The sequence below is a fragment of the Danio rerio genome, chromosome 19 (genome assembly GCF_052040795.2).
Source record: "Danio rerio strain M-AB ecotype USA chromosome 19, GRCz13ab, whole genome shotgun sequence".
Lineage (NCBI taxonomy): Eukaryota > Metazoa > Chordata > Actinopteri > Cypriniformes > Danionidae > Danio > Danio rerio.
In genome coordinates this window covers 21,247,501-21,273,845 of record NC_141039.2, presented here as the reverse complement: position 1 = coordinate 21,273,845, position 26,345 = coordinate 21,247,501, and the positions used below count along the sequence as shown (strand labels likewise).

At 37.8% G+C, this 26,345-nt stretch overlaps 1 protein-coding gene and 1 long non-coding RNA gene across 3 annotated transcripts in view; one reads left to right on the top strand and one right to left on the bottom strand.

The window, feature by feature from the left end:
• Nucleotides 1–203: 203 nt before the first annotated feature.
• mrpl3 (mitochondrial ribosomal protein L3) overlaps nucleotides 204–26,345 on the bottom strand; it is a 28,300-nt gene continuing 2,158 nt past the window's right edge. The window contains exons 4-10 of one of the 2 annotated variants that reach the window (XR_015515759.2): nucleotides 21,789–21,887; nucleotides 20,526–21,074; nucleotides 19,884–20,480; nucleotides 7,495–7,606; nucleotides 6,768–6,845; nucleotides 3,161–3,238; nucleotides 204–559 (exon numbers count right to left, since the gene is read on the bottom strand). Coding sequence is in view for 1 of the 2 variants with exons in the window: in NM_200007.2 (NP_956301.2) it covers nucleotides 419–559; nucleotides 3,161–3,238; nucleotides 6,768–6,845; nucleotides 7,495–7,606; nucleotides 19,884–19,944; nucleotides 20,975–21,074; nucleotides 21,789–21,887 (669 nt within the window). In the remaining variant the exon portion in view is untranslated. 2 annotated transcript variants of the gene reach the window in all.
• On the top strand, nucleotides 206–7,334 carry LOC148679791 (uncharacterized). Its single transcript, XR_015945353.1, has 2 exons — nucleotides 206–3,562; nucleotides 6,721–7,334. It is a non-coding gene; the product is annotated as an uncharacterized LOC148679791 (long non-coding RNA).

The following is a 26,345-nucleotide window of genomic DNA, read 5'->3' as shown; positions in this document are numbered from 1 at the left end:
CACACAGTGTTGTTTAAAACAACCATGTTAAAAGCCTTTATAAAGTGATTTTTTTAGTTTAATAGCTCTTCTTTAAGATATTTTGTGATTTCGTCCACTAATTTTCACACTTATACAGACAAACTTGCTATCATTCTGTTAGTAAAGTGAATATTTGCATGCAGTGTTTTATTGCTATAACCCTCAAAAAAAAAGAAAAGAGATAATATCAAACCAGTTTTATTGTTTAAATACACAGTTGACACTTTAACATGATCTCACATATTTGTGTGTACATATTTTTGTGACAAAATCACTTGCTTAACAGTCTTAAGTCAGCCTAGCAGTGTTGATTCTTTCAAATGAAAGAGCCCAATCCCTTCATGCCCTGCATCTTTTAAACAGCGTAAGCAAGAAAACTTGAGGGATCAGAACCTCATTAAGATTCAGGCTCCCCAAACTGGAACATGTCCTCATCGTAGAGGTCTTCAGGGAGCTCTTCGTTTCCATCAGCGAAGAATGTGGGGAACGGCAGGTTCTTGTTCTTCTCCAACCGAGTTGGCAGAACTGTGTCCCTGACCTGATTGAAGAAATGTAAGTACAGTGTTTAGACAATAAGGGTAAAACAGTGCCAGTTTATCAAGATGTTTTTACTACTTTGTTGCTAAATGAAGTAAACTTTGAGGTAGTTCAACTTTAGTTATATGTTTAATATGTAAATAAACTCTGAGATGAAATGTTAACCACATACTTTTAATTTACTAAAGGACTTTGTGAACAAAAACGCCTCTGCGCAGTGATATTGATGAATCACTCAACACAAATGTGCACTAGCTTACCAAGGTCAGTGCTTGGGCTGGCATGGACAGTACAATACACAACTTTTTTTATTTAGCTAAATGCTGCTCAAAATGAAGACAGAAAAGCATCAAGGATGGAGAGGAAAAACATTCTTCACTTTTTAAAGAAGTTTCTATCAAAGAAGTGTTCGAGACTTTGCATACTTGAGTATGAGTTCATCTAAAGCCCCGGTCATGAATTTTATTGTTGGTTACAAAAGTCACTATGTCAGATTATGCAGCTTTGTCTTGACAAAATTTTGACTCGTCGCGGGTAACAAATGTGCCAGACTACTAATTGCTTTCCAATCAGTCATCCTACGATGAGCGTTAATTCCCAAACCAGTCACAAGTGTTGCTATAACAATATTTCTTACCTCAATAAACACTGATGCTTGGTGACAGACAACTAGACTACATGATTTAAGGGCATTCATTACGACATTGACAGGATCAATCTCATGCTTTCTTTTTAATACTACCGTAAGATATTTTCTTTGAAATCTAAACGTATATTTTTCTGCCAAGGTTATAAAACACTTCCTCACCTAAACTTGCCATGAGACAGAGAAAATGAAATGAAAGCACATCAGCACAGAGGAAAAATCAGATGCTCAAGACATAATCTTTAAAATAACCACATATAAAAAATAGCAATTACAATAATTACAGCTAAGCATGAATTAAATCTTTTTTTCCATAGAGCAAAACAAATCATCACCACATAATTGAATAATGGATAAAAAAAAAAAAAAAGAAAAATATAATTCTAAAATATTTCTTGTAAAAAAAACTTTTTTTACAAATTTCTTTTGTTATAATTTGTATATTGATTCAAAAAAAATTGTTGGTCAGTTATCTAATAGAGCAGGGGTGCCCAAACTTTTTCTTATGAAGGCACAAAAACCAAATTTGAATGAGGCTAGTGGGCCGAAGGTGAAAAGAGTTGCCATGGGTACTTTCCTAATTTATTTAATAGTTTTTAAAAATAACTAGAAACTAATACATTCTAATTTGTTTTACATTTTATATTGAAGTTCTTACAGTATAAACAAAAACAATCAAATACACAACAGAATGGAATTACACTAATTTTGCCCGTCTTCTGCAGTCAAGTGACAGTAATTACATTTTAAAAAATCAGATTCATTTACAACTTTAAATTGAAACATTTAATTAGGTCTGCTTTTTTGTAGGTCAGCAATAAACAAACAAAAAAACAAAAAAAAGGTTTATGTCAGATGGGATGGTGGGCCAAATGAAAGGTTACAATGGGCCAACTTTGGCCTGCGAGCCCTACTTTGGGCATCTCTGTACTAGATGAACAAAAATAATTAATAACATTTGAGGTGAAGTGCTTCAACACCAGTCTACTATCAGTACCAAAACTGGTTTGGTTTTGAATGAAATAATAATCTCGCCTAAATAAAATTAAAGTGAAATATTTAGTTTAAAACCATTTTATATGGTATAAAATATTTGATATTTTCATTGTTAATGACAAAATCTTCCATTGTGCAGGTCAGTTTCAATTTAACTAGTTTAATTAAAGTAATTTAATTGAGCAGGACATGCTTTTACAATGTATTCGTAGCACTGAAGAACAAACTTGGTTGAAAAAATAGGAGAACTTAGAAACTTGTGAGAATGGAGATGTCTGCATATTTGTGCCAGTTTGTCACATACAATTGCTTAAAACATCTCAATATTTTTGAAAAACTTATTTAAGTTTGTATAACCAGTGATTAATCTTATCCACCAGCAATCCACCCATATAGGGCCAGACAGAATCTGTGGACATTTTCTGCTATTTCTGCACAGAATATTGTTAAAAATCTGTGGAATTATGCGAAATGATTTTGGGAGTGTCATAACTAAAAACTTAATATATGAACAATACCTTTTTAACTTTTATTTTATGTTTACAATGCAAATACAATTACAACCACTTTCTTTGGTAAACAAAGCAAGTCTCTCATATAATATCTCTACTAAAAGACAGAACATATGCCTTGACAACCTGTGCCGTAAATAAATCTTATGAATATTTTCATATTAGTCAATAATGGTGCTAAATTAAAGTAAATAAACAAAAATAACGATGGGCTAAAAATCTGTGGAATTCTGCGTGCGCCGATTCCGTGTGGGCCTACCCATAAGTAAATATGTGGCTTATTTTTCAGTTCCTTGACCTGCGTGGATATAATCAAGACATTATGTGCTCCTATTGCCCAGTGTCACTGGGCAAGTGTCACACAGAAAAAAATTAAACATGCTAGACACCCTACGTTAAGGAAATCTTGACAAATTTGTGTGATCTGAAAGGGCCTTAAAGTGTTTACCTTGACAAGACAGTTGCGATGCCCTGGTACAGAACCGTTGACATACAGAATGTTATACTTTGTGTTCACCCTCCATATCTGCCAGAGAAAAGACCTTGGTTAAACTGGACATCCTCACACACAGTTTTCTCATTGTGACACAGGGTGACCTTATGGTAGGTGCTTTCCAAGCACGAAATATAATGCTACAGCTGAGCTATGAAATGCATACAGTGTACTTTCATGTGTAATAAATTAATGTTTTCTTGATACAGTGCATAAAACACACAAAATATGATTACGGCACTCAAAATCTGCAATGCAGCATGTGAACTGCAATGTACAGCATAAGCAGAACATGGATTTGGCTTCATGGACGAATAATCACCCCGAGCAGATTATCAGAATACAACCAGCAGAGATGTATAGTAACGAAGTAGAACTACTTCACTACTGTACTTAAGTACTAAAAGGCAGTATCTGTACTTTACTGGAGTATTATTTTTTTCTCCTACTTCCACTTTTACTTAAGTACATATTTTCCATGAGTTTAATACTTTTACTCCGATAGATTTTTTATGTGCTGCATCGTTACTCGTTACTAGGGGTGTCAAAATGATTGATATCAGTTCAGTAATAGGTCATAACCGGTGATTACGTGATGACGCCATTTATCTCCTATGCGCGATGTCGCAATACTATGGCGAAGGACGGAGGCGCGAGGGCGAGGCGGCACAGCATATCAGCCGCTAGTTTACTATTAGGGAGAAATGTTGTAAAATTTCACCTCTGCCTATCTCTCGCTCTCTCACTTTGGACATTTGACCCGCGGGCCAGTTTATTAAGGTAACTTTTCCTCTCTTCTTAGCTGTTAAAGCTGTGGATCCAGACATAAGCGTGCCTCATGTGCAATTAAGGTTTCTCCACTGTGTCTATTACCTGTGATAATCGCGTATTCTTCCCGCCATGGCTGAACAGCGCTTATATTTCTAAAGCCCTTTCTGTTGAGGACAAACAATAACCAATCATAGCCGTGTAAGACCCGCCTGTCAGCGCTCAAAAAGCAGGCGGGATAATATTGACATGAGTTTATTAGCTGTAAATGCTTGTGCTGTCTTCTGTGCATGAGTTTTGTTTGATACATCCAGAAAGAGTGTTTTCTTTGAGCAGGTCAAATTAAGGGCACAGTTCGTATATCTGACTGCTGTATTAAAGGACAAATTTTTATTACAAAAAACCCTTTAACTGTCACACCAAGACAAAAGCAATAGAATTTTTTTGATTGCATTTCTTAACTCCTAATGTCGCTAGTTAACACAATCAGTGCATTTTTATTCAACACATCACATTATTTCTAAAATATCAGCCTCTACCAAATGGTTGAGATGTTGGTTTATGGTAAAAGTACCAGAATTAATAAATATACTACAGAAAATATGAACTGTAAGACCAATTTCATTAAAAATGTGATAAAAATAAATAACAATTATTACTAAATCATAGCCATAAGCCATAAAATATTTCAGATTTTCATTTAACACAGTAATATACACGTTTTCCTGTTTTTTTTTTTTTTACAATAAAATCAAACGAATTTGTGAAGCAGGATTTAGTTTGCTTGCTTAGTTTAGTTTCACGAGTGCTTCCAGAAGACAGAACTCCTGTTTATTGTGGTATTAACCAATCAAACTTCAAAACTCCCAAAGTTTGAGTGTGTCTTTGTGTGTGTGTGAGTGAGAGTGAATAATGTGTGTAAGAGAAAACAACAGTGTGATTGTACCTGTGTGTGCATCTGTGTGTGTGTGTGTGTGTGTGTGTGTAAGAGAGAGTGTAAAAACAATTGCAACCTATGTAATGTCCCCACAATTCACAAAAATGTGTGTGTGAGAGAGAGAGAGAGAGAGATAGAGAGAGAACTGTGTGTGTGAGAGTGTATGAATGTGTGAGAGTGGGGAGCGAGTGTACATTTAGGCCGTACTCACACTAGGTACAGTTGCCTCGAACCGGGCCAAAGCACGCTTGTCCCCCCTCCCGTCTCCCCCGACGGCCCGCGCTCACACCATACCGGGCCACGGCACGCTTACGTCATCGCTGCTGCTCTGTTCAGAAGCGCTCTCTATGGCAAGCCTTTTTAGCATTTAAATCTTTGTTCTGACTCCATAAATATATTTAGAGATATCTGTAATTATATTTTGACTAGTCATAATTATAATTCGACTAGTCAGAATAACAATTAGAGATATCTACAATTGCAATTGTACGAGTACGAAATCAGATTGGAGATATCTGCAAATATATTATGACTAGTCATTTTCCTCCATTGACTTCCATTGAAAAATATTTGCAGATATCTCTAAATGAGTTTTGACTCGTCACAATTGTAATTAGAGATATCTCTAACTGAGTTTTTACTAGTCATACAGATGTCTTTAATTCGTAATATTTAGAGATATTTACAAATATATTTGAAGATATCTCTAATTAATTTACTAATAGTCGAATTACAGTTGTAGATATCTTGAATTGGATTTTTGACGAGTCAAAACTCAGAGATATCTGCAAATATTTTTTAATGGAAGTCAATGGAGGAATATGACTAGTCATAATATATTTGCAGATATCTCCAATCTGATTTCGTACTAGTACCATTGTAATTGCAGATATCTCTAATTGTCATTCTGACAAGTCGAATTATAATAATGACTTGTCAAAATATATAATTATATCTCTAAATATATTTATGGATAGTCAGAACAAGGTTTAAATGTTAAAACGGCTTGCCATACGCTCTCATTTAGCAGCACAGTGGAGATTTCTCTAGTTATATCCTTTCAGTCGTTTGTTATGCAGTGACATGCAGTCAAATATTTCGCCAAACAGTCCTTAGGGATGCGGGGACACACAGTCAGATATTTTACCGAACAGATCCGCCACTTTTGGCGCTCATAAACAATCAAAGCTCTCGTGCTGCAGGAACGAGGAGATCTGCTGAAGGCGCGCAGCTGACGTGCTGTGTGGAGTTTGCGTCTTTAATAAACTACGGCAGTTTGCGTTCACTGAACAGTAAGAATGATTAATAAATCCATATCAAACAGTCCCTTAAAAGTCACGTCTCGCTTTCGGTTTCGGGCTTTGGCGCGTTTCGCGCTCACACACAAGCGTACCGCGCCAAAGCCCAAGTGTACCGCGCTCAGGCACACCTCTTCCAACCGGGCCAGGGCCGGCCAAGTGAACCGTGCTTGAGCCCGATTCAGCGCACTCACACTTCTCAAACGATCCGGGAAACGGGCCTGGGCACGGTACGGATGGCATAGTGTGAGTAGGCCCTCAGGTGTGTGCAGGGCAGTGTGTGTGTGTGTGTGTGTGTGTGTGTTTGTTTTTATTACATGGTGGGGACCTCAGCATGATAGCACACTCACAAAGTGGGGACCAAAAACATAGTGGGGACCGATGGCCCGGTCCCCACTATGTTTTGCCTTTAAAAGACTCAGGGGGCGTTGCTGATATGCCTAGTGCAGTTTTTTTCACTGATCCCCACCTTGACCATTTACCTGAATTGAGTGTGTAAGTGTGTGTCCCAGTCTATTAAAGATTTAAACATGTATTTTATGTATCATAATAAGTGTACCTTCAAGCCAAAATTGGTGTTGTAAACGTTTCCCATCCTCCCTGGCATCTTCGTTCCTTTAAAAACTTTTGCTGGATCCTGATGGCAAAGAGACAAGTTACTTAACTCATCCATTACCAAAAGGGCATAGTGAGGTCATGGCCAACTCTCCTGAGAGACTCAACAGACAGTTATGACTATCGGAAATGACTGACGTGAAATCTCTCAGAGAGGAAAGTACTTCAATAACTGAAAATAAACAGTGTGATGGACATACTGTGTCCCTGAAAAGAAATGCAATCAGTTCCAAGTACCTCAGATCATTTTTAATGTAAACTGAAAGGCAGCCCACTGTACACATTTAGCACAGGTATTAACACTTAGACCCATACCTATTAATGATATTGACATATAATGAAAGCAATACAAAGAATGATACATACTGGATTATTAAATAATTGGATTGTTAAATGGCTTGTTTTTTTTTTTTTTTTTGGTTTCCAAAAACACCAAAAATCACATTTTCAAATTTTTATACAATTAATAATTATAATTACCATTATATTAGTAGTCATACCTGTAGATATACACACATATACAAAAAAATAAATAAATTATAGGGTGATATCTATGTGACCACTAAGTTATCACAAATCACAAAAATAAATAAATAAATCACAATGGAAAGTACATAGCGAATGGAGAAAATGAAGCGACAATACATTGGTACATAAACAAATCCACTTACCCCTCCCGGGCCCAGAGCACCTGGCCTTCTGTGTGTTTTAGTTTGTCCATGGGAAGCAGGCTGACCTTTGAACCCCCAACGTTTCATCACTCCCTGAAAACCCTTGCCAATTCTAGAAAAAATAAAATAAAATAATAATCCACTTTTTAAATGCAGTAAAGATGTCATAAAACATCATAAATTACATTATCTTGTGGATAGGCATGTCACGATAAAGAATTTTTGTTGTGCAATATTATCACAGAAACTGTTGCGATAAGTGATATTATTGTCATTTTGAAAACATTATATGCAACTGATTATTATGGTTGGGTTTATAGACGATGCAATCGTCCATCGCTGATGGCCGATAGACATCATGATGCTGAGCTGGCATTGCGACCCTCCGCCTCACCACCATTGCAGCAACTCGCTCGTGAAAAATACACACTTATGCCCCAATTACACTAATATGTCTTACTTTAAAATGGCATTTTAGAATGAAAACGATCCACGTCCACACTGGCGTTTCATCTAGCATTTCTGAAAAGCCCTTCTTCCACACTATACCGCTGAAAACGCACATCACATGACCACACGCATACTCTCATGCGCTGCAGTGTATGTGTACATCTGAGCTCCAGCAGTCAGCGGGTGCTTTTGAGCACAAAACCCCAGAGAGCAGTGTACACAGATGTGCTGCTTGATTGTGTCTCACTATAGTTGTTAAACGTGATATTTAATTAATCTTGTCTGTATGTAACAACTCTACCCCCTGTTCTTCACATATAAACACTTACAACAGTTGTGATCTCCCAAGGACATGACATAATCTTGTTTGCCTTAATAGACAATAATATAATTAAGGTGTATACGTGAAATGCTGTCATGTAAAGTTTTGGGTAACTAACTGCAGTTCGGCAGTTTCACATTCACTCATGAACATTTCATTCATGTTCCCGTGACAAACGGGGGTATTAAGACACAAATGAGGGGTAAGGACTGGTAAAAGTGTTATGGAATTTAATAACGCACGCCAAATAGAAAGAAAAAAAAATCCGACATTTCACAATATGTGTGTGTTTGTGTGTGGTCCTTTACTGACAGCCGCGTTAGTGGATCTTGTTGGTGAAAATATATGGTGATATGGTGAAAAGTCCTACATGACGATAATAGTTTAATTACTGTCTTTACTTTAATAATGCCACGAATATATGTACACTCCACATCTTAATTCCATTTTTGTTTAGTTAAGTAATGACTTTAGTCTTGGTTATGGTAATCAAAAATTTGCTAATTTCGAGCTTATGTAGGCCTACAGTTCAAAATTCATGTTTAACTGTGAGGAAACACAAGTACATTTTTTTGAACAATTTATTTTCATCACCAATTATCATAGTAGAACAGTTTCTCTAACTGTTTGTGATGCATTTTGGAAACAGGACATGAGCCCCTGGTCAAATGCACCACCTGGCTCGAGAAACCTGTTCTCAAAGACTTAATTTTAGTCATTACTTGGGTATTATATTAATATATTAACATTGGGTTTCATATAGGGTTGTAACGGTATGAATTTTTCACGGTATGATAATCGTCTAAAACAATACCACGGTTTGACGGTTTCACGGTATACGGTATGTTACAAATGTTACAAAATAATAGAACAGTGAAGCAAATTTGACTTTTTCCAAATAATATATTTTTAGTTACTATAAACAACACCACTTACAATGAACAAATAAAAATAAGAAAATAATAAATAATGTGTCAAAGTCCAAATAAAGTCCAAATAAACATGGTGCAAATCCTTAGTAAAAAATAGATATAAATATTTACTATACTATAAATAGTTACATAACGAAACTAGATTCAATATGGAACATCCTTAGGTTTTATGTGCCAGCGTGGATATGGATGTGGTTGTCTGCAATGCAGACAAACAGCTGCACCTTCATTTGTGTCTTTTGAAAACAGCAAGAGCAGCAGTTCGTCTTTGCTGTGTCACTGTTTTGTCATGTTTCTGTGCTGCTGTGCATGCAAAAGTACTTAGTATGAGAATTATTTCATGCAAAACTTTTTTTTTTTGCGTTTTATTTAGCCGCGCATAAATGTATGCCTTTCTCTCATTCCGTGTTGTTCAAAAAGCTTGGTCCACAAACAAAAGCGAAACCTATGCTTATTGGTTGTGATATAGCGAGTTTGAACCAATCTGGGCATGGAGGAGGGACAATGCATCAATGTATCATGTCTGATTTGTCCGGAGACACAGTGACGAGCGTTTCTTTGTCAAATCAGCGTTGTCAAATGTTGATGACGTAACCGCACTGATTCCGGAGCCTCTGAAAGTCCGCGAATGTTATGTGATACATCACTGGAAAGCTGAGATTCTCTTCTTTATGCCAATCTTTGAATTGTATGAATCGGATCAGCGGATCAAAAGTTATTAAACATTTAAGAGCAATGCTTATTTTTAGCCGCGGGCGGCTGTCTCGGTCTTTCAGGGTTAAAACCGTTGATATGCAATTGTTCATGGTATGATAATCGTGCACGTTCAAATCGTGGTAAACCGTCATACCGGTATATTGTTACAACCCTAGTCTAAATATAAACAGACACCGGTGTGGTAGAGCATACGTGTAACTGTAAAATGGCTTTAACGTTATTTCTGAATTTGTAAACATATATATTGCAGCAAAAATTATTGACGTCATCTTAAAGTATTGCATAATAAGTCGATATATTGATTATTGTGACAGGCCTACTTGTTGATGGAGCAGGTGCTCAAGACATGAAAAAGGACTAAAATGACTCAGACACAAAGATTAATCAAGAGTTATTTGATGCAAAGCTCTCATTACAGATGACAGGGCTCATTTTTTCTCCAATTTAAAAATGTTATCCTTTAACAGATTAATATGCAGAGACAATGAAACATCAGATTATGTCTCTTCCTCTGGGCGATCAACTGTTTAGACACTAGATCAACAAATGACTTTGAGTTTGATGTGGGTATGTATATTTATCAGATTGTAAATGAACACACAGTTCACAACATGGACATATGCAAATATTTTAAGTTGCTTTGGAATGCATCTGCTAAGAGCATAAATATTAAAGTTCATTTATTTATAAAGCACATTAAAAAATAAGAATGACTAAAGTGCTGTACATAAGCCAATAATTAAAAAATTAAGCAGTAGAAAGGACTATTAAAAAAATATTAAAAGCCAAGCTAAATAGGTCTGTTTTTAGGAGTGATTTAAAAATAGACAGTAATGGATTCTAATATCAAGGGGCAAAGTGTTCCATATTAAAATATATAACGTAAAAAAATAGAACTATATTATTATGTAAAAATGTTATTCAACTATAAAACTGACAATTATATATTATATGTACAGTCAGTGCTTTACATTAACACCCGCCAACCCATCAAATGCGGGTAGATTTCAGCTCTGGTGGGTAAAACAGACACCTCTACTAGCCACTTTGGCTGGTTGGAAATAATTTTTTAATTGTAGTTTTCTTAGAAGCAGGGTTCGACAATAAGCATGGCCAATACTCGTGCAAATGTGATATTAGAATCGAGAAGCTGCAGGACTGACAAAGTAACTGTGTTCGCAAAAGCAAAATACTGAATACAGAATGAGAGCATGATCACCCGCGCTAACAGCTGATGTGATGCGCGCGACTGTTAAAAAGTGCACACGTGCTCCTGTTTACTTGCGCAAAGTAACCGTGCCTAGATGAAGCACAATGGGTGCGATTGCTTCCCTTTGAAATAGACTGGACAAAGAGCGATGATCGAGCACCCACAGTCCTGCTGCTTTCAAGAGCTCAAGATCTAAAAAAAATAAATAAAAATACACATTCTTTTGTAAGCAGCAATGGTCACTGCTTTCATTTTAATTCTTCTTAGAAAAGATTATTAACAGGCCTAACATTAACCATGTGCACGGTGTGTTTCACCTGCTTTCTTTTGCTTACAGTTATTTTTGTTAATATGGTTTAATTATCATTTTTTACAATAACATTGCTTTCATGGGAGATTAACTCCCCAATTATGTGTAGTTAACTGGTGATCTGGGACTTTTAGCCAGGACAGCTTACTGTGCATATTTTAGATACATGACTGTGGCGAGGGGGTGTGGCCGAGAGCCGTGGGAACGGAGTGAGGCCACTGCGTAAGTGAATACACCTGCGGAGCGCACCTGCCGCGGATCCCACCGAAGGAGCTCTGGACAATAAAAGGAGGAACGATGGCAGAGGAAGCCGAGAGAGGACCGGGCCTGGACATATTTTACTTTTGCTTTCAGTTTGACGGCAGTCTCCGTGAGGAGCTGCCATCCGTTTGTTTTGTTTAGACGGCAGTTTCCGTGAGTGGGGGCGAGTGTTCGGGAGTTAACCCGAGTGGGGGAGAAACCCGCTCGTCTGCCCAGAGTGCCGGGCGGCCTGAAAGTAGCGAGGAAAGGATCTGCCTGCTGCCGTCTCCCAGCATGGGGAGGAGCAGGGGACGCGGGGCTCACCACCAGAAGGGAAAGTCCTGAAGGGAGCCATCCCACAGAACCCAGGGGAGTCGCCGCGATCTGCCATGATGCCGTAGCCTGCATCCGTCCACCGAAGCGGGAGCGGAGCAGGAGACTAAAGATGCTGCCAGCCAGCCAGGAGAACCGCCGCTGGACACCAGAAGACGGACGGGTGGATAGATTCCTCCACAGGGCTCGCAGCACGTCGTCGCATCTCTCAGCTGGTGGAGGACCGAGTGGCAGCGTGTCTGGAGAACCGAACCCCAATTTTTTTTTTCTCCCCTTTCTTGGTCTACTCTGTCTTTCCTCCTTTTTTTCCATCTCCTTTTCTCTCGGCCCGTCTCATATAGGTCTCGCAGGTGCTGTGGCGCCAAACCCACCCCCGGAGTATGCACAGCCACAGGGTGCCCCCGGCCTGTGATGGGAGATGGGGGTATGTGGCGAGGGGGTGTGGCCGAGAGCCGTGGGAACGGAGTGAGGCCACCGCGTAAGTGAATACACCTGCGGAGCGCACCTGCCGCGGATCCCACGGAAGGAGCTCTGGACAATAAAAGGAGGAACGATAGCAGAGGAAGCCGAGAGAGGACCGGGCCTGGACATATTTTACTTTTGCTTTCAGTTTGACGGCAGTCTCCGTGAGGAGCTGCCATCCGTTTGTTTTGTTTAGACGGCAGTTTCCGTGAGTGGGGGCTAGTGTTCGGGAGTTAACCCGAGTGGGGGAGAAACCCGCTCGTCTGCCCAGAGTGCCGGGCGGCCTGAAAGTAGCGAGGAAAGGATCTGTCTGCTGCCGTCTCCCAGCATGGGGAGGAGCAGGGGACTTGGGGCTCACCACCAGAAGGGAAAGTCCTGAAGGGAGCCATCCCACAGAACCCAGGGGAGTCGCCGCGATCTGCCATGATGCCGTAGCCTGCATCCGTCCACCGAAGCGGGAGCGGAGCAGGAGACTAAAGATGCTGCCAGCCAGCCAGGAGAACCGCCGCTGGACACCAGAAGACGGACGGGTGGATAGATTCCTCCACAGGGCTCCCAGCACGTCGTCGCATCTCTCAGCTGGTGGAGGACCGAGTGGCAGCGTGTCTGGAGAACCGAACCCCAATTTTTTTTTCTCCTCTTTCTTGGTCTACTCTGTCTTTCCTCCTTTTTTTCCATCTCCTTTTCTCTCGGCCCGTCTCATATAGGTCTCGCAGGTGCTGTGGCGCCAAACCCACCCCCGGAGTATGCACAGCCACAGGGTGCCCCCGGCCTGTGATGGGAGATGGGGGTATGTGGCGAGGGGGTGTGGCCGAGAGCCGTGGGAACGGAGTGAGGCCACCGCGTAAGTGAATACACCTGCGGTGCGCACCTGCCGCGGATCCCACGGAAGGAGCTCTGGACAATAAAAGGAGAAACGATGGCAGAGGAAGCCGAGAGAGGACCGGGCCTGGACATATTTTACTTTTGCTTTCAGTTTGACGGCAGTCTCCGTGAGGAGCTGCCGTCCGTTTGTTTTGGTTTAGATGGCAGTCTCGTGGGGAGCTGCCGTCACTGTTATTAATAGAAAATACTTATATAATGAAGAAATACTTATTTGGTGTGGTCAGAGATAAATTTGGAAAATCCTTAATTTTGAGCCCTGAAAAGTCGTGAAATAAAAACTGATTGCATTGTGACCAATGACTGTATAAAATTGTGATTCTGACACAGCCCATTTGCTCATGCACACTGAGCAAGCTAATACACACAAGACGTTAAATGAATGAAAAGGCATGTGGACATAACACAATATCTAAATCAATTAAATTAGCATGTCAAAGTCATATTTAAGCAAAATATTTTTTCCCAACAAGAAAAGTGTGGCTAGTGACAATGGCGAGGTGCTAGTAATGTTGCTAACAAGCCCTGTGTATAATATTTACATGGACACACACGCACACAAACACAAATGTATGTCTCAAACACAAATGTATGTGTCACACACAACATGTATGGTTACAGCTGCTTTATCAGTAAATTTACAGACAGATCTCTCTAAGGCTCAAGCATAAATCTGTGTGGAACTCTCAGGGCCCTATCATACACCAGACGCAATGTGGCGCAAGGCGTGGAGCAATAGTCTTTTGCTAGTTTCAGCTTGGCGCAAGAGTCGTTGCGCTACGCTGTTTAAATAGCAAATGCATTAGCGCTCATATGTGCGCCCATAGGTGTACTGGTCTAAAAAGGAAGGCGTTCTGAGGCGTGCACTGCTGGCACGTTGCTATTTTGAGAAACTTTAATAGATTTTTCATAAGACCAAAAGAAACCCGGTCTAAACTCTGGCGCAGAGTTGCGCCTCGCTTGCGCACTGCTTAATACTCACAAGAGAGCAATAAGCAAATATCTTTACATATGAAAAAAATTAAATATTAAGGATATATATAGGATATAATAAGAATAGATATAGGATATAAATATAAAGGATTAAAGCCTACATAAATATGAAAAATCACTGCTTTTATGTCTTCTTCATCTCGGGAGGCTTTTTCAGTTCCTTCATAACAATTTGCTTTTGTATAATGTTATTGTTATTGGCAGTATTATTTATTATATCCATATTTATATTTGTTTTATTAAAAACAAGCTTAGATTTGCCCACCTGTCAGGTTTTAGACCATATGGGGAATAGCATGTGTTTTAGGATATAACTCAGGTTTTTGAGCATACTCCTCTATTATTGTTCATTTATTCGTTTGCTGGAAATTAGAACTGAATTTAGAAATAGTTTTGAAACGAATATTTGTGCTTAACAAACAAAATTATTTATTTATAGGCTAATTGATGTCTGTGCGTAAAGGTTCCCTATCCAAGAGCAAATGTGAAAGTAGATCCATTATCTCTCATTCTCACGCAGTAGATGCTCTGTTTAACAGTTTTCTGTAAAAAAAAAAAAAAACTGTAAACTGTTTGCAAGTGAAATGCTCATTTTTTCCCCTTAGACTTACTTTGCGTCCTGTAAATAGCGAACTCAACCCTTTTAGACCATGCGCAATGGCGCAAAGCAGATTTTCCCGTCCTTAAATTAGCAAAAATGCATTCTGACTCGCCCTGAAAGCGTTTGTGCCCTGCGTTTTGCGCTCTGCGCATGGACCGTCAAAATAGAGCCCTCAGACTGGTCTACTGCAAAAAGTTGTTGAAGCTGAAGTGGCTCTTGGCCAGTGGTAGAACTCAATCCCTGAGATTCATACACCCATTATATGAGGAGATGAAGCCTTCCAAATAAAATGGATGGAGGCAGGAAGGAGGTAAAAGAGAAAAAAGTCAGACACTTTAAAACAGTAAGATGCATGTTTACCTTGACAATAAAATTGAGTTAATCAAACATTTTGTCAGTAGTCATTTTGTCAAAACTTTATTTAATCCAATTTATGCCAAACAGTCAAAAGTGTAACAATCAATGTGTGGGGGAAAGATCACTATTTAGTGCAGTGATCTCAAATTGGTGGGGGGCCATTTTAGTGACTGACAATTTATAGTTTTAAAGTACAAGAAAAAAGTAAAAACCTGACATAACTGATGCATCTTAGGACAGCAGACTTGATGCTTTTATTTCAAGCATTACCTGTCACCAGTTATAATGCAAATCAGCATGTTTATTGTGTCACAAATCAGCTGTTGAAATATATCTGTGGTTGTTGTGTGTATGGCCAAGATTATGCAGTCAAAACTCTAGCTTTTTATTTCTTGTTGTACATATTGAAGGGGTAGTTTAAAGGGCACCTAGTTTACCCTTTTTTTAAAGATTTAATATTTATATTATGGTTCTTCTGAGTGTGCCAGTTTAGGTTCAGTTTAAAACACAATTCAGATTTTTTATTATAATGTATTAAAAAGTGGCATTTTGGGAGCGTGTACACAGGTCGTTGTTTTAGGGGTGTGTTGCTTCACATGAAAATTAGTTTCGAATTCCAGCCCAACTTAACAAGGGGGCGGAGCCAAGAGCTCCCGCACTTTGTGTATGGCAACAGACAGGCAGACAGAGAGAGGCACCATGAGTAAGAGGACCAGAAGTCAGCCATACATGTAAGACTTGGACACAGACCAAGCAGAGAGTACAAAATCATTTGTGTCTTTGTATAGTTTTACAGCCAACTATGTGCTAGTTTAAAGTTCCAAGCTTGTAGACTAAAAACCACAGACTAAAAACCACACATTCTGAATTAACTTTGACTGAGGCTATAACTAACGGGCGTCACACACAAGATGCGCCGCTCAGAGCTTCGATACGGCACACCAGACACACACATTCGCATGTTATTTAAAATCAAACTAGTCAAATGGCTCTATGTGGTGTGGCAGAAATATGAACAGTGTCCTGAGTCGCGGCTGGGTACCATAGACAGCCGCCGACTTGCGGCGCCGCTGTGTGTATCCTAATAGAAACCTATGTTTAAAATTCTAAAATGCATGTCGCAGAGTGGCGCTTCTGGTGTGCGACCTGCTTAAGGCAAGTTCATTATTTCCAATGGAGGGTTGCGCATGTGGGGCAATACGCTCGCACCTTCCAGCTGTACCTAGTTAAGATGACAGAGAGCTTTTGTGACCGTGTAATGAAGTTTTAGGAAAACAAAATGAAAAGTACATGTTTAAAATCCACCTAAAGTTACAAACAATGGCGCCGATAAGAGTGATCATGTGGTGAATGTTGATCTTGTGTTGAGCCCAAGAGCCTTACATCTAAAAACAGAGCAAGGGTCTTTCTTTGGTGACATTGCTTTGACTCAAACGCCGAAAATGGCAAACATGATACAACAAACTGAGGATAGTAATGCGCACCTGTTAATCAATATTGGAGGGTACATCACTCCTACATCAAGTTGTGGTCGATCTCAAAACTGCTCCAATTGGTCCACAGTAGAGTTGGGTACCAAAACCCGGTGCCATTGTAGCACCGGTACCTTGGGAACCGGTATGTACCGGTATTAAATCAGTGTACGAATTTCGGTGCTGCGGCATGGACGTAAGTGGTGTATGAAAAAAGGCACACATAGGCGTTGTGTCACAGCATCACTAAACATTTAATCCTAAACAACTTTGAGGAATACGGACAGGCGAAATCAGGCGATTGTTATTGTCGCTAGGAAACAGACGCATGCAACGTGTGCAGTACAGCGCATTCAGCCTGGTTTTCTAGCGGTTATCGGTGAGCGAGAGCGACACTCTTCAGACCAACACGCATGATCACGTTCATCAAATTGACACAGGTAATAAAAAGATTAAACTTCAGTCATGTTCATGTTGTGAAACACTATCAAAATGTCCACTGTTGATGTAATTAGACTTCTGTTTTCAATAGCGATTTTAAAACTTAATATAAAAAGTCATCGACTATGCAGAGACCATTTTTAATCAGAAATCTAGTGTACATAGTTCAACGTTAGGAAATGCAGTCTTGAATTTACAAACAGTCAGGGAGCTACTTAAAAACAGATGTAGGACATTGATGAAATGCAGTTTTCAGTCACGCTCATGTAAGTCATATTCAACTCGTTTAGTTTTGCCTTTATTCATTTTTGATTTCCGTCTTCAAAACATGATTTACTTACAACACATTTTTAAACATAACAGTTTAACTCATTCATTTCTAATATCTACTGTTTTATCTTCCCCATGCTGACAATCAGTGCAGAAGATTTTACTTGTTATATTGCAAGACAGTTGTATTCAGACAAAGTCCCTTTAAGTATTTTATAGTCTTTTATTCAGATTAAAGTGTAATTTAGACTTAATCAGTTAACTACAAAAGTTGAAATAGTTAGTCGAATTATTTTGTAACTGATTTGTTGTGTATATCAAAAATATACAGTAAATATTTCTTAAGGAGGCTAATAATACTGACCTTATTTTTATTTATTTATTATTATTAAAAACGGCTTGTATTCATAAAATAAATAATAAGAAATACGACTTATGACTCCAGAATTTTTTTTTTTTTAGGAAACACTGTAAAAGTTTTCAGAAAAATTATTTTAAATGAATGGGAGGGCAAAATAAATTGACTTCAACTGTAGGCCTGTTAAAGTTTAGAGGTCCAACAATGTGCCTTGATGTACTTGAATGTTAGAAATGTGTTCTCCTACACCAGTATCTTGTTGTATCACTAGGAAGATTATTTTGAGTTTAAGGTTTTTAATTATCTTGTTTATGAAGACTGCAGAATGATGCTTGAAAACAAATGACTCGGAATAATGTTTTAAGTATTTTGTGGTATACAAGTTAAAATGTGCCCATAAAAAGTACTTGGCCCCTGCCCGCCCCCCACAGGTTAATAGTAAGCTAATGAAATTTCATATTGCAAATCCTAAATTCATGCTAACCAACAAATGATCAAAGTAAATGTATTAATGAATTACAATATGAATTGATATTTACTTTAAACTGTAATTATATAATTCTATTAAAATTATTTTTTTAAATATTTTGTCAAATAAAATATTTTTGAAGAGTCATCCACCATCATTTTGTGGCTAAAAAGTATCGGTTCAGGCACCGAAAAAAAAAGGACTGGGTGTGTTTATATCACCCCAATATGACAATCGATTCACTATACCTACACATATGCCAGTCCAAACAGCTCGAAAAATAGTTTTTTCACCATAGATGCCTTTAAATTGCTATAAAATTACTACAAATAATAGGCATAAAAATTATAAATCTGTCCCAACCAATTGTATTATCCAAATAGCATAAGAATAGCAGAAAGCAGTTTATTTACCTTAAGTGACTTTACTGGCAATTGTTCTTTCTTTCTTTTTTTTTTTTTACTTCAACTAAGAGAAGAAAAGTATGTGCATATTCACATTTACTTTAACAAGTTTAATTCAACTAGCAGTACAATTTTACAAACTTCGATAGTTTTTATGCAAATCCTAATAAGCAAATGAGGAAAATCTATTAAATGAGACCATTTGAATCAAATACTAACATATTTGTTACACCACCAGCATAACATAAGAAAAGAAGAATTGTTTGTACAACAAAATACGCAAACAACCCTTGAATATTTACAACTATAGCGCTTAGGTAAAATTACAGCACTTATGGACATATATTTTAACGTTTAAATTAGCCACAGAATTAAAATACATGTGTGTTACTCTCAACTGTTCACAGAGAAAAAGAAAGTAAAACCAATCTGAATGCAGTATTTTAAATGTTGACTAGATGGCCGGTCAAAACCACAAGTGGCTAGAGTAAACAACAATGATAGGGGTTCAAAAATATATGTTTTGGCGGGTCGAATCTCCTTATATCTTTTATGTCAGTTGCAGTCGTAAATGGCCCGCGGGCTGGCAGTTTAAGATTCTCCCCCCATTTACATCTGTAGTAAGTTGTCTTTGGTCTGGTCAAAAATGTTACATTTGAGCAGTTTGGTTCCATTTCACAACAGACCGACTGTTCTCAACCAGTTGGAATGAATTAAAAAGCAGTCACAAGACAACATCCATATGAGTCGTTGGCTATTTCCTGAACTGCATTTTAATTGGTCAGAATTAACGGGTGGAAAACTCGCATACACAACACACAAAAATAAACAAAGAGCAGAGGAAATTTGCAGACCTTCCATATATGTGGTCAAGTAACTAAGTTCTTCAGAGTTCATTTGAAAGCATACAGAGAGCACCTCTTTAAGCAGGTCTCAGTACACTTGTTTGTGGACTACTTTTAGTGCACACCCGAGTATGATTTCCACTTTCCCACCTGGCCAAACAAACTGCATCAAAAAGGTGCATGAACTCTTGTACTTTTTAACTGAACTCAAAGAGGCAGTTGTAAGAGCAAAACACCCATAATTATTAGCTTATAAAATCAATGATACTACTATCAAAATAGAAATACAAAGATTCATAGACGCATTTGTATTGGACTCACGTTTTGGCTGTGACATCCACATATTGTCCTGGACGGAAGTGAGCTGCGTAAAGAGGAGTGCCTAGACAAAGAAAACCAAAACTTAAGTCAAAGCAGAAAAAAAACAAATTGACCAAAAAAAAAAATCTGAAACAAAATCAACAAATAATAATAAACAAATACACAAGGGAAAAATAATCAAAAACGTGTAAAAGTTAAAAAAATTTAATCAGGAGTGTTGTTTTTGCTTTATAAGTCAACTTGTGAAGTCATTTTCGGTGAAATATGTAACAAAAAAAGTAAAAGTAACTCAAATAATATTACTTATTTTTAAAAGTTATGCGTTATATTACTTGTTATTTTGCAAAAGTAATATTATTACGTAACGTGAGTTAGTTATAACAGGTTACCCCCAACAATGGTAATGACAAAAAGTATACAAGAAAATTACTAAATGTTAAACTTAAAAAAAAGAAGAAAAAAAATAAAGTAAACAAAACAACAAAATGCACAATCAAACAGACATTGTAAAGGCTGAGTTACACTTCTGCGTCAAGTGATCACCACCGTGACCCACGGCACATCTTGCGTGAGGTCATGCATTTATATTTCTGCACGCTGTTTGTGTTGCTCTGCAATAACACTTCCAATATGCTAGCTGGCAGTAGGTTTTTATGCTCCTCTATGTTGACTTTCTTTGCTGGTGTTTTGTTTTTTCTGAAGGCTACCTTAAAGTACAAGAAGCTAAAACTCGCTAATTCACAGGCGGGAACCTGCAAACGTGCAACATTATTTATGTTCAAGGGGTATGCGACTGCGCAAAGGCTGCGCCAGACCATACGTATGCGCTTCACGCAGAAGTATAAATTAGCCTTAGGGCGTGTTTACTGAAATTCAAAATTAAAACTAAATTGATTTTAATCTGTTACAGATTATATATCTGTTATAGTTAAGTTAAAATTATTAGCTTTTATTTTATTTTTATTTTTTCAAATTTTGTTTAACAGAGCAAGGAAATTTTCACAGTATTTCATTTGATATTTTTTTTTTTTCTGGAGTTTGCTTTATTTTGGCTAGAATACACACACACAAACACTGACAGGTGAGAATACCTGGTTTGATTATAGCATTGTCTGTAACACAAAAGGTGGTGAGTTTCTGCTTGGGTGGAATTCCTGCATTCTGGAAAATCTCCAAATATCCCACCGGCCTCTGAAAAAAAAAAATTAAATAATAGCTTGACCGAGTTACTGCAAGAGATTTTCTAACTTATCTTTAAAAAGCATAGAAAGGGTGAAGAAAAAGAGAATACATTAAACCCAAACTGCTCTGCTGTGTTTTGGGAGTTGATTGACTGACTGAAGGCTCGGACTGAAGGTCAGGACAATTGACAATTACACTTCAAGCAGCACTTTGTGGCAGCTGTCAAATACAGACAGATGACACACACACTAGCTTATTGCCAAAAATGGGGGAAAATGACACTGACAAAAGTTATTTTTTTATAGCAAACTCTACTGAACTGTTGAAGGGGTTTAAAAAATCCGTCAGAATCTGTCCATCACTGTTAGTCTTTCTTTTCTACCACCAACAGTTCCACCATTACAAAAAGTCAATCGAGGAGTTCCAGAAGAATGCACTTGAAAAAGCTGTACAGGAGACAAGTTGTCTAGGTTTCACATAATCATTTTCCGTAACATGCACATACACACAAAAAGGTCACCTCTACATCTACTGAGAGCCCTCTAATTTCTTTTCAGGTTTTATTATAATCCCTCTCATCCACAGAAGCAGAACAGCTCTAGTCTATTATCCTGTTCCACCTCAGAGAGGTCAAGGATTGGCAGAAAGGTGAAGAGACAGAGGTTCGTTAGGAGCATGTGGACAAGAGCAGTCTTACTGAAAAACGTTCAAGACATGTCTTACGTGAAAAGGAGAGACATTCTTTCCACCAACGACCAGAGCTGATGTGTGCCCATTATAATCTTCCTTGGACAGATGTTTGACTACATGACAGTCCTTCACCTGAAAGACAGATTTGGGTGTGTTAAATTCAAATTCCAACTGCATTTACAGTTTCCCAGTTGCATACATACAAAACATAACTCCAAAAGGGCTGATTCTGGAGATATAATAGATCTTTAATAATCATTTTTATTCCAAAGTAGAAAATACAGACTAAATGAATTGTATTTATTAATGCTTCCATTCAATATACTTGAAGAACTTTTCTGTTCTTAACTATAAAATCACTAATAATTACTTTACAACATAACAGTTAATGTTCAAAAATAAACACACACACAATTGTTCACTGTTAGCTGAAGTCAAATCGAGTTTATTAAATAATATTTAATTCCATGATAACAGATGTAGTTTACTAACTTTAATTTATTTATAAAAAGTTATTATGTGACACATGATGTGATTCAACCACCAACAATTTAAAAGATGTGTAAATAAATGAACTGAGACAGTTTTGATCAATTTTACTGTTAATTAAATAAATGTGATAAATTTAAGTTTAATAAAAGTTATGAGATTATAATATTGAGATTTTAAAAAGGCGATTTTAGGCATATTCTGAAGCAGTGAAAAAATTGAGGCTTGGAAAAAGAGCACTCATCAACACTTTTAGGGGCTTTTACATCTGAAATGTATTGTAATCTGAGACAAGTATAAATCTGATTTCTTAAACCGGTTTAAAAGGTGGTCTGGGATGCATTACAGATAAAACTTCACAGCTATACATCCACCTGGTTGTTCAAAGCACATATGTACATTTCACTCTTCCTAAAATGGGAAAAAAAACATGGTAACTATATGACTGTCAGATTTACAAGCGCAATCTTCACCAGTGCTGCAGTCTCTCTATGTGGAAGCTTTTAGTGTCTTTCTATGCAGCCGCTTTTCATGCAATTTAAATTTCAAATTACAAACTCACAAAAGACATGTGAATGTTTTATATTATTTACACATGCTTATTGCAAATATATGTGAAAGACACTTGTCAGATTTAATTTTAGAGAGCAGACGTAAGGAACAGCTGTCTGCTCTTCGTTTTCTGTCTGATTCAGGCAAACTGATATGGCTGTTTACACAGTGCAAAAGCACATGCTTGTGGGGGCGTGACGTGGTGACGTGGAGCCAATCCGCGAATCACAACACATTATGTTAGCTGGCCAATCAGAACCACTTGAGGGCAGGCCTTTTAGAGAAACTAGGAAAATGAAAATTATTAGCCAAGTACGTTAATATCAAAGATATATGAAAAGATAACGTGATTTTCAAAGCATTGCTTTGCATCTTATAAACAGAACCAAGCCTTAAAATATACTGTGGACCACCCCTTTAACAACAGAGAGGCAACATGAACCTGTAGCCCATCTCTGTGAAGACAGTGATAATAGTAATACAAAAATATATATTTAAATTTGTTTACAAAGGCACGTTGTTTTGTTTTTGGAATAGCATGTTACACAAGTTATTTGAAACCTTCTTGCACGTAGGTGTATGATAAAAATATACTGCATGCTTTATTAAATGAAATTCATTATGGAGCCTCCCTTGTGCACTTATAAAGATGTTTCATAGCCTGCATATGTAAAATAATTTGAATGCCAAATAAGATAGGCAGGCAGCTGGTCATTCCTAATCTGTACATTCTAAAACATAGTAATTGTAAAAATAATCTTTACAATCTCATTAACTCATTTAAGTCCCCCAAAAAGGCTGGACGTCCACGAAAGAAAAAAGTAACAAAAATGTGACAAGTTCAGACACCTTCAATGGGTAACCAGTAACACTGCAGCTGAAAATAGCCGCATTTTCACTATCGGGCCAGTGCAAGCCAGGGCTTTTATCGGGCCGGGCCAATCGCCCAGGAGGTTAAGTAATGAGGCCAAAATACTGTTGTGTTTCCACTGTGGGGCTAGCAGCTCACAGCGCATCACGCAAACCCTACCCCCTGAACGTCCCCCGAATCAAACGTCACACAAACGGCCCACTTCAGCGGGAATCAGGCAGATAAAGCACACCATGGAATTGTCTCGAAACCAATCCATTAAAATGAAGACAACCTAAACAAACAAATGACACGTTTCTGTACAGCAGTACATTATATGTCGATACGCACAGACCAGTGTATTTCCATTCATTAAATATGTTTATTCGCTGACCAACTGTTGGCATCGTGCATCGAGTGGTCTCGCCACTAACGGAGGGACCCAGCACAGTGAGCGCACACATCCATATTATAAAGCCACAGAAATTCTCTGTTATAACTCGGTATGAAATGTATTTTATAACATTCTTGTTTTAATAGACATCATGTTAAAATTAATTTTACCACCTCATATAAAACACATAAACACTAGTTTGAGGACACAGAACACATTTTGTGTTTGGACTTTTCCCCAATGCGTTTAAAGTAGCGCTGCGCAGGACTGGATGACAGAAAAAAAAAAAAAAAGTAGGCTAGTTTCTGCTTTCACTCACCCAAAAAAAATGCTCTGTTTGCATAATTTGATTAATATCATCGTATCCAAAAACTTTATAAATAATATTTCAAACCTTCTCTGGTGTTTATTGTTTTTAGAAAATATATAAAATCTTTTTTTTTTTCAGGTCTTTGTAAAATGAAAGTTATATGTGGTTTTAAAATGGTTTATGTATTATATGTAGGCTACCTACATTATTCTAGCTAGCTTTTGTTTATTTAATATTGTTTTTTTTATTTAATGTGATTTTATTATATCGATATTTGTAATTCTTTAAATTATATTTTTAATATACTTTGGGCTATTTTATCAAGATATGACACTATTTAAAGTCTACGAAAGTGGGCACGTTTCTGTTGTGTTCATATTGTGTATTATCTTCAAAATAAATGAAATTTTTAAAAAAATTTAAAAGCCGCAACAGAGTTGTGAAGGGAGCGCTCTTGCTCGGTCTCACACACACATACAGGCATTTAAACAAGCACAAAATACACCTTTTAAACTAAATAAAAACTCTCGAAAACCTTTACTGTCTGCTGTGTCTTTAATATGGTGTAAATATTATTATGTGTTATTAAAACATCAAGGAGAACAAAGAAAAGAATGTCACTATAAATGAAAACTACTTTATTATTTTATGCAACACCCTTACATTTAAAAGGGAAACATAAGGGTGATCATTCGCAAAAAGACCCCCAGACTGTAAGGCTAGATGTTTTCTTTCCCTTATTTATTTATTTGTTTGGCGCATGTACTCATGTGCGATTGGAAAACTGCCCGCCTCTCCTTTCACTCCGCCCCGAAGCCCCAGTGGCCCTCTTTGGCCCAAGGTATTCGGCGGGCCGAAAAAGGCCCTCTGCTGGCCCCAAGAAAGCCCCGCTTTGGCCAGATTAGGCCCCGGAAGTGATAGTGGAAACACGACTGGCCTTGGCTCACTCTTTTTAGGCACGATAGTGGAAACCAGTGGAATACCAGTTCAGTGCTTAACAAGCTAAGTATCTTTATCTCAGCATACAGCGTTTCTACACTTAAGTGAATTTGGATGGAAAGCCTCTGTGGTGATCAAACTTCTTACGCTGTGAAACAAAGTTGACCAAACATAAAATTGTAAGGCAACTGGCTGCAGAGCTTGTTCACTTGATGCAACTTAAATTAAGCAAAGACTAGTACTTGGGTTAAAAGTTATTAATTCATTCATTCTCTTTTCGGCTTAGTCCCTTTATTAATCCAGGGTCGCCACAGCAGAATGAACTGCCAAAATATCCAGCACGTTTTTATACAACAGATGCCCTTCCAGCTGCAACCAATCTCTGGGAAACATCCATACACACTCATTCACACTCACACACTATGGACAATTTAATTTATTCAATTCACCTGTACCGCATATCTTTGGACTGTGGCGGAAATAGGGGCACCCAGAGGAAACCCAAGCAAACACAAGGAGAACATGCACGCCAACTGACCCAGCCGAGGCTCAAACCAGCAACCTTCTTGCTGTGAGGAAACAGCACTACCTACTGCGCCACTGCATCGCCGGTTCAAAGTTAGGTCAACTTAAAAAACCTTTGCAGCAAGTTATTTTTTATTTTTACAGTCTTTGAGCAGACAATAACAAGGCAAACAAAGAAAAAAAAAAAGATTGAAACATTTTTTTCTTCTTTTTCTTCCATTTGTATGTGATCCCATGTAATTTGTGCACCTCTTGCATGATATAATAAAAAGGCAGGCTAAAATGTGCTCAGGAACAGGATGTGTGGACAAACATGGTGGTCCAAAACTCACTTTTGTGATAAAACAGATTTCAGGTTTTGTACCCAATGTGAAACATTATGTTCCTTATCAAATTAAGGAAATACTGAACTCAAGAATAACTCAGTGTGTAAAAAATAATCAGTGAAAGGTTGAGAAGGACATGTTGTGTCAGGAATGCTTTCTGCAGCTGGAGTTGTGTCTGTTATATATATGGAAGATTGAAAGAAAA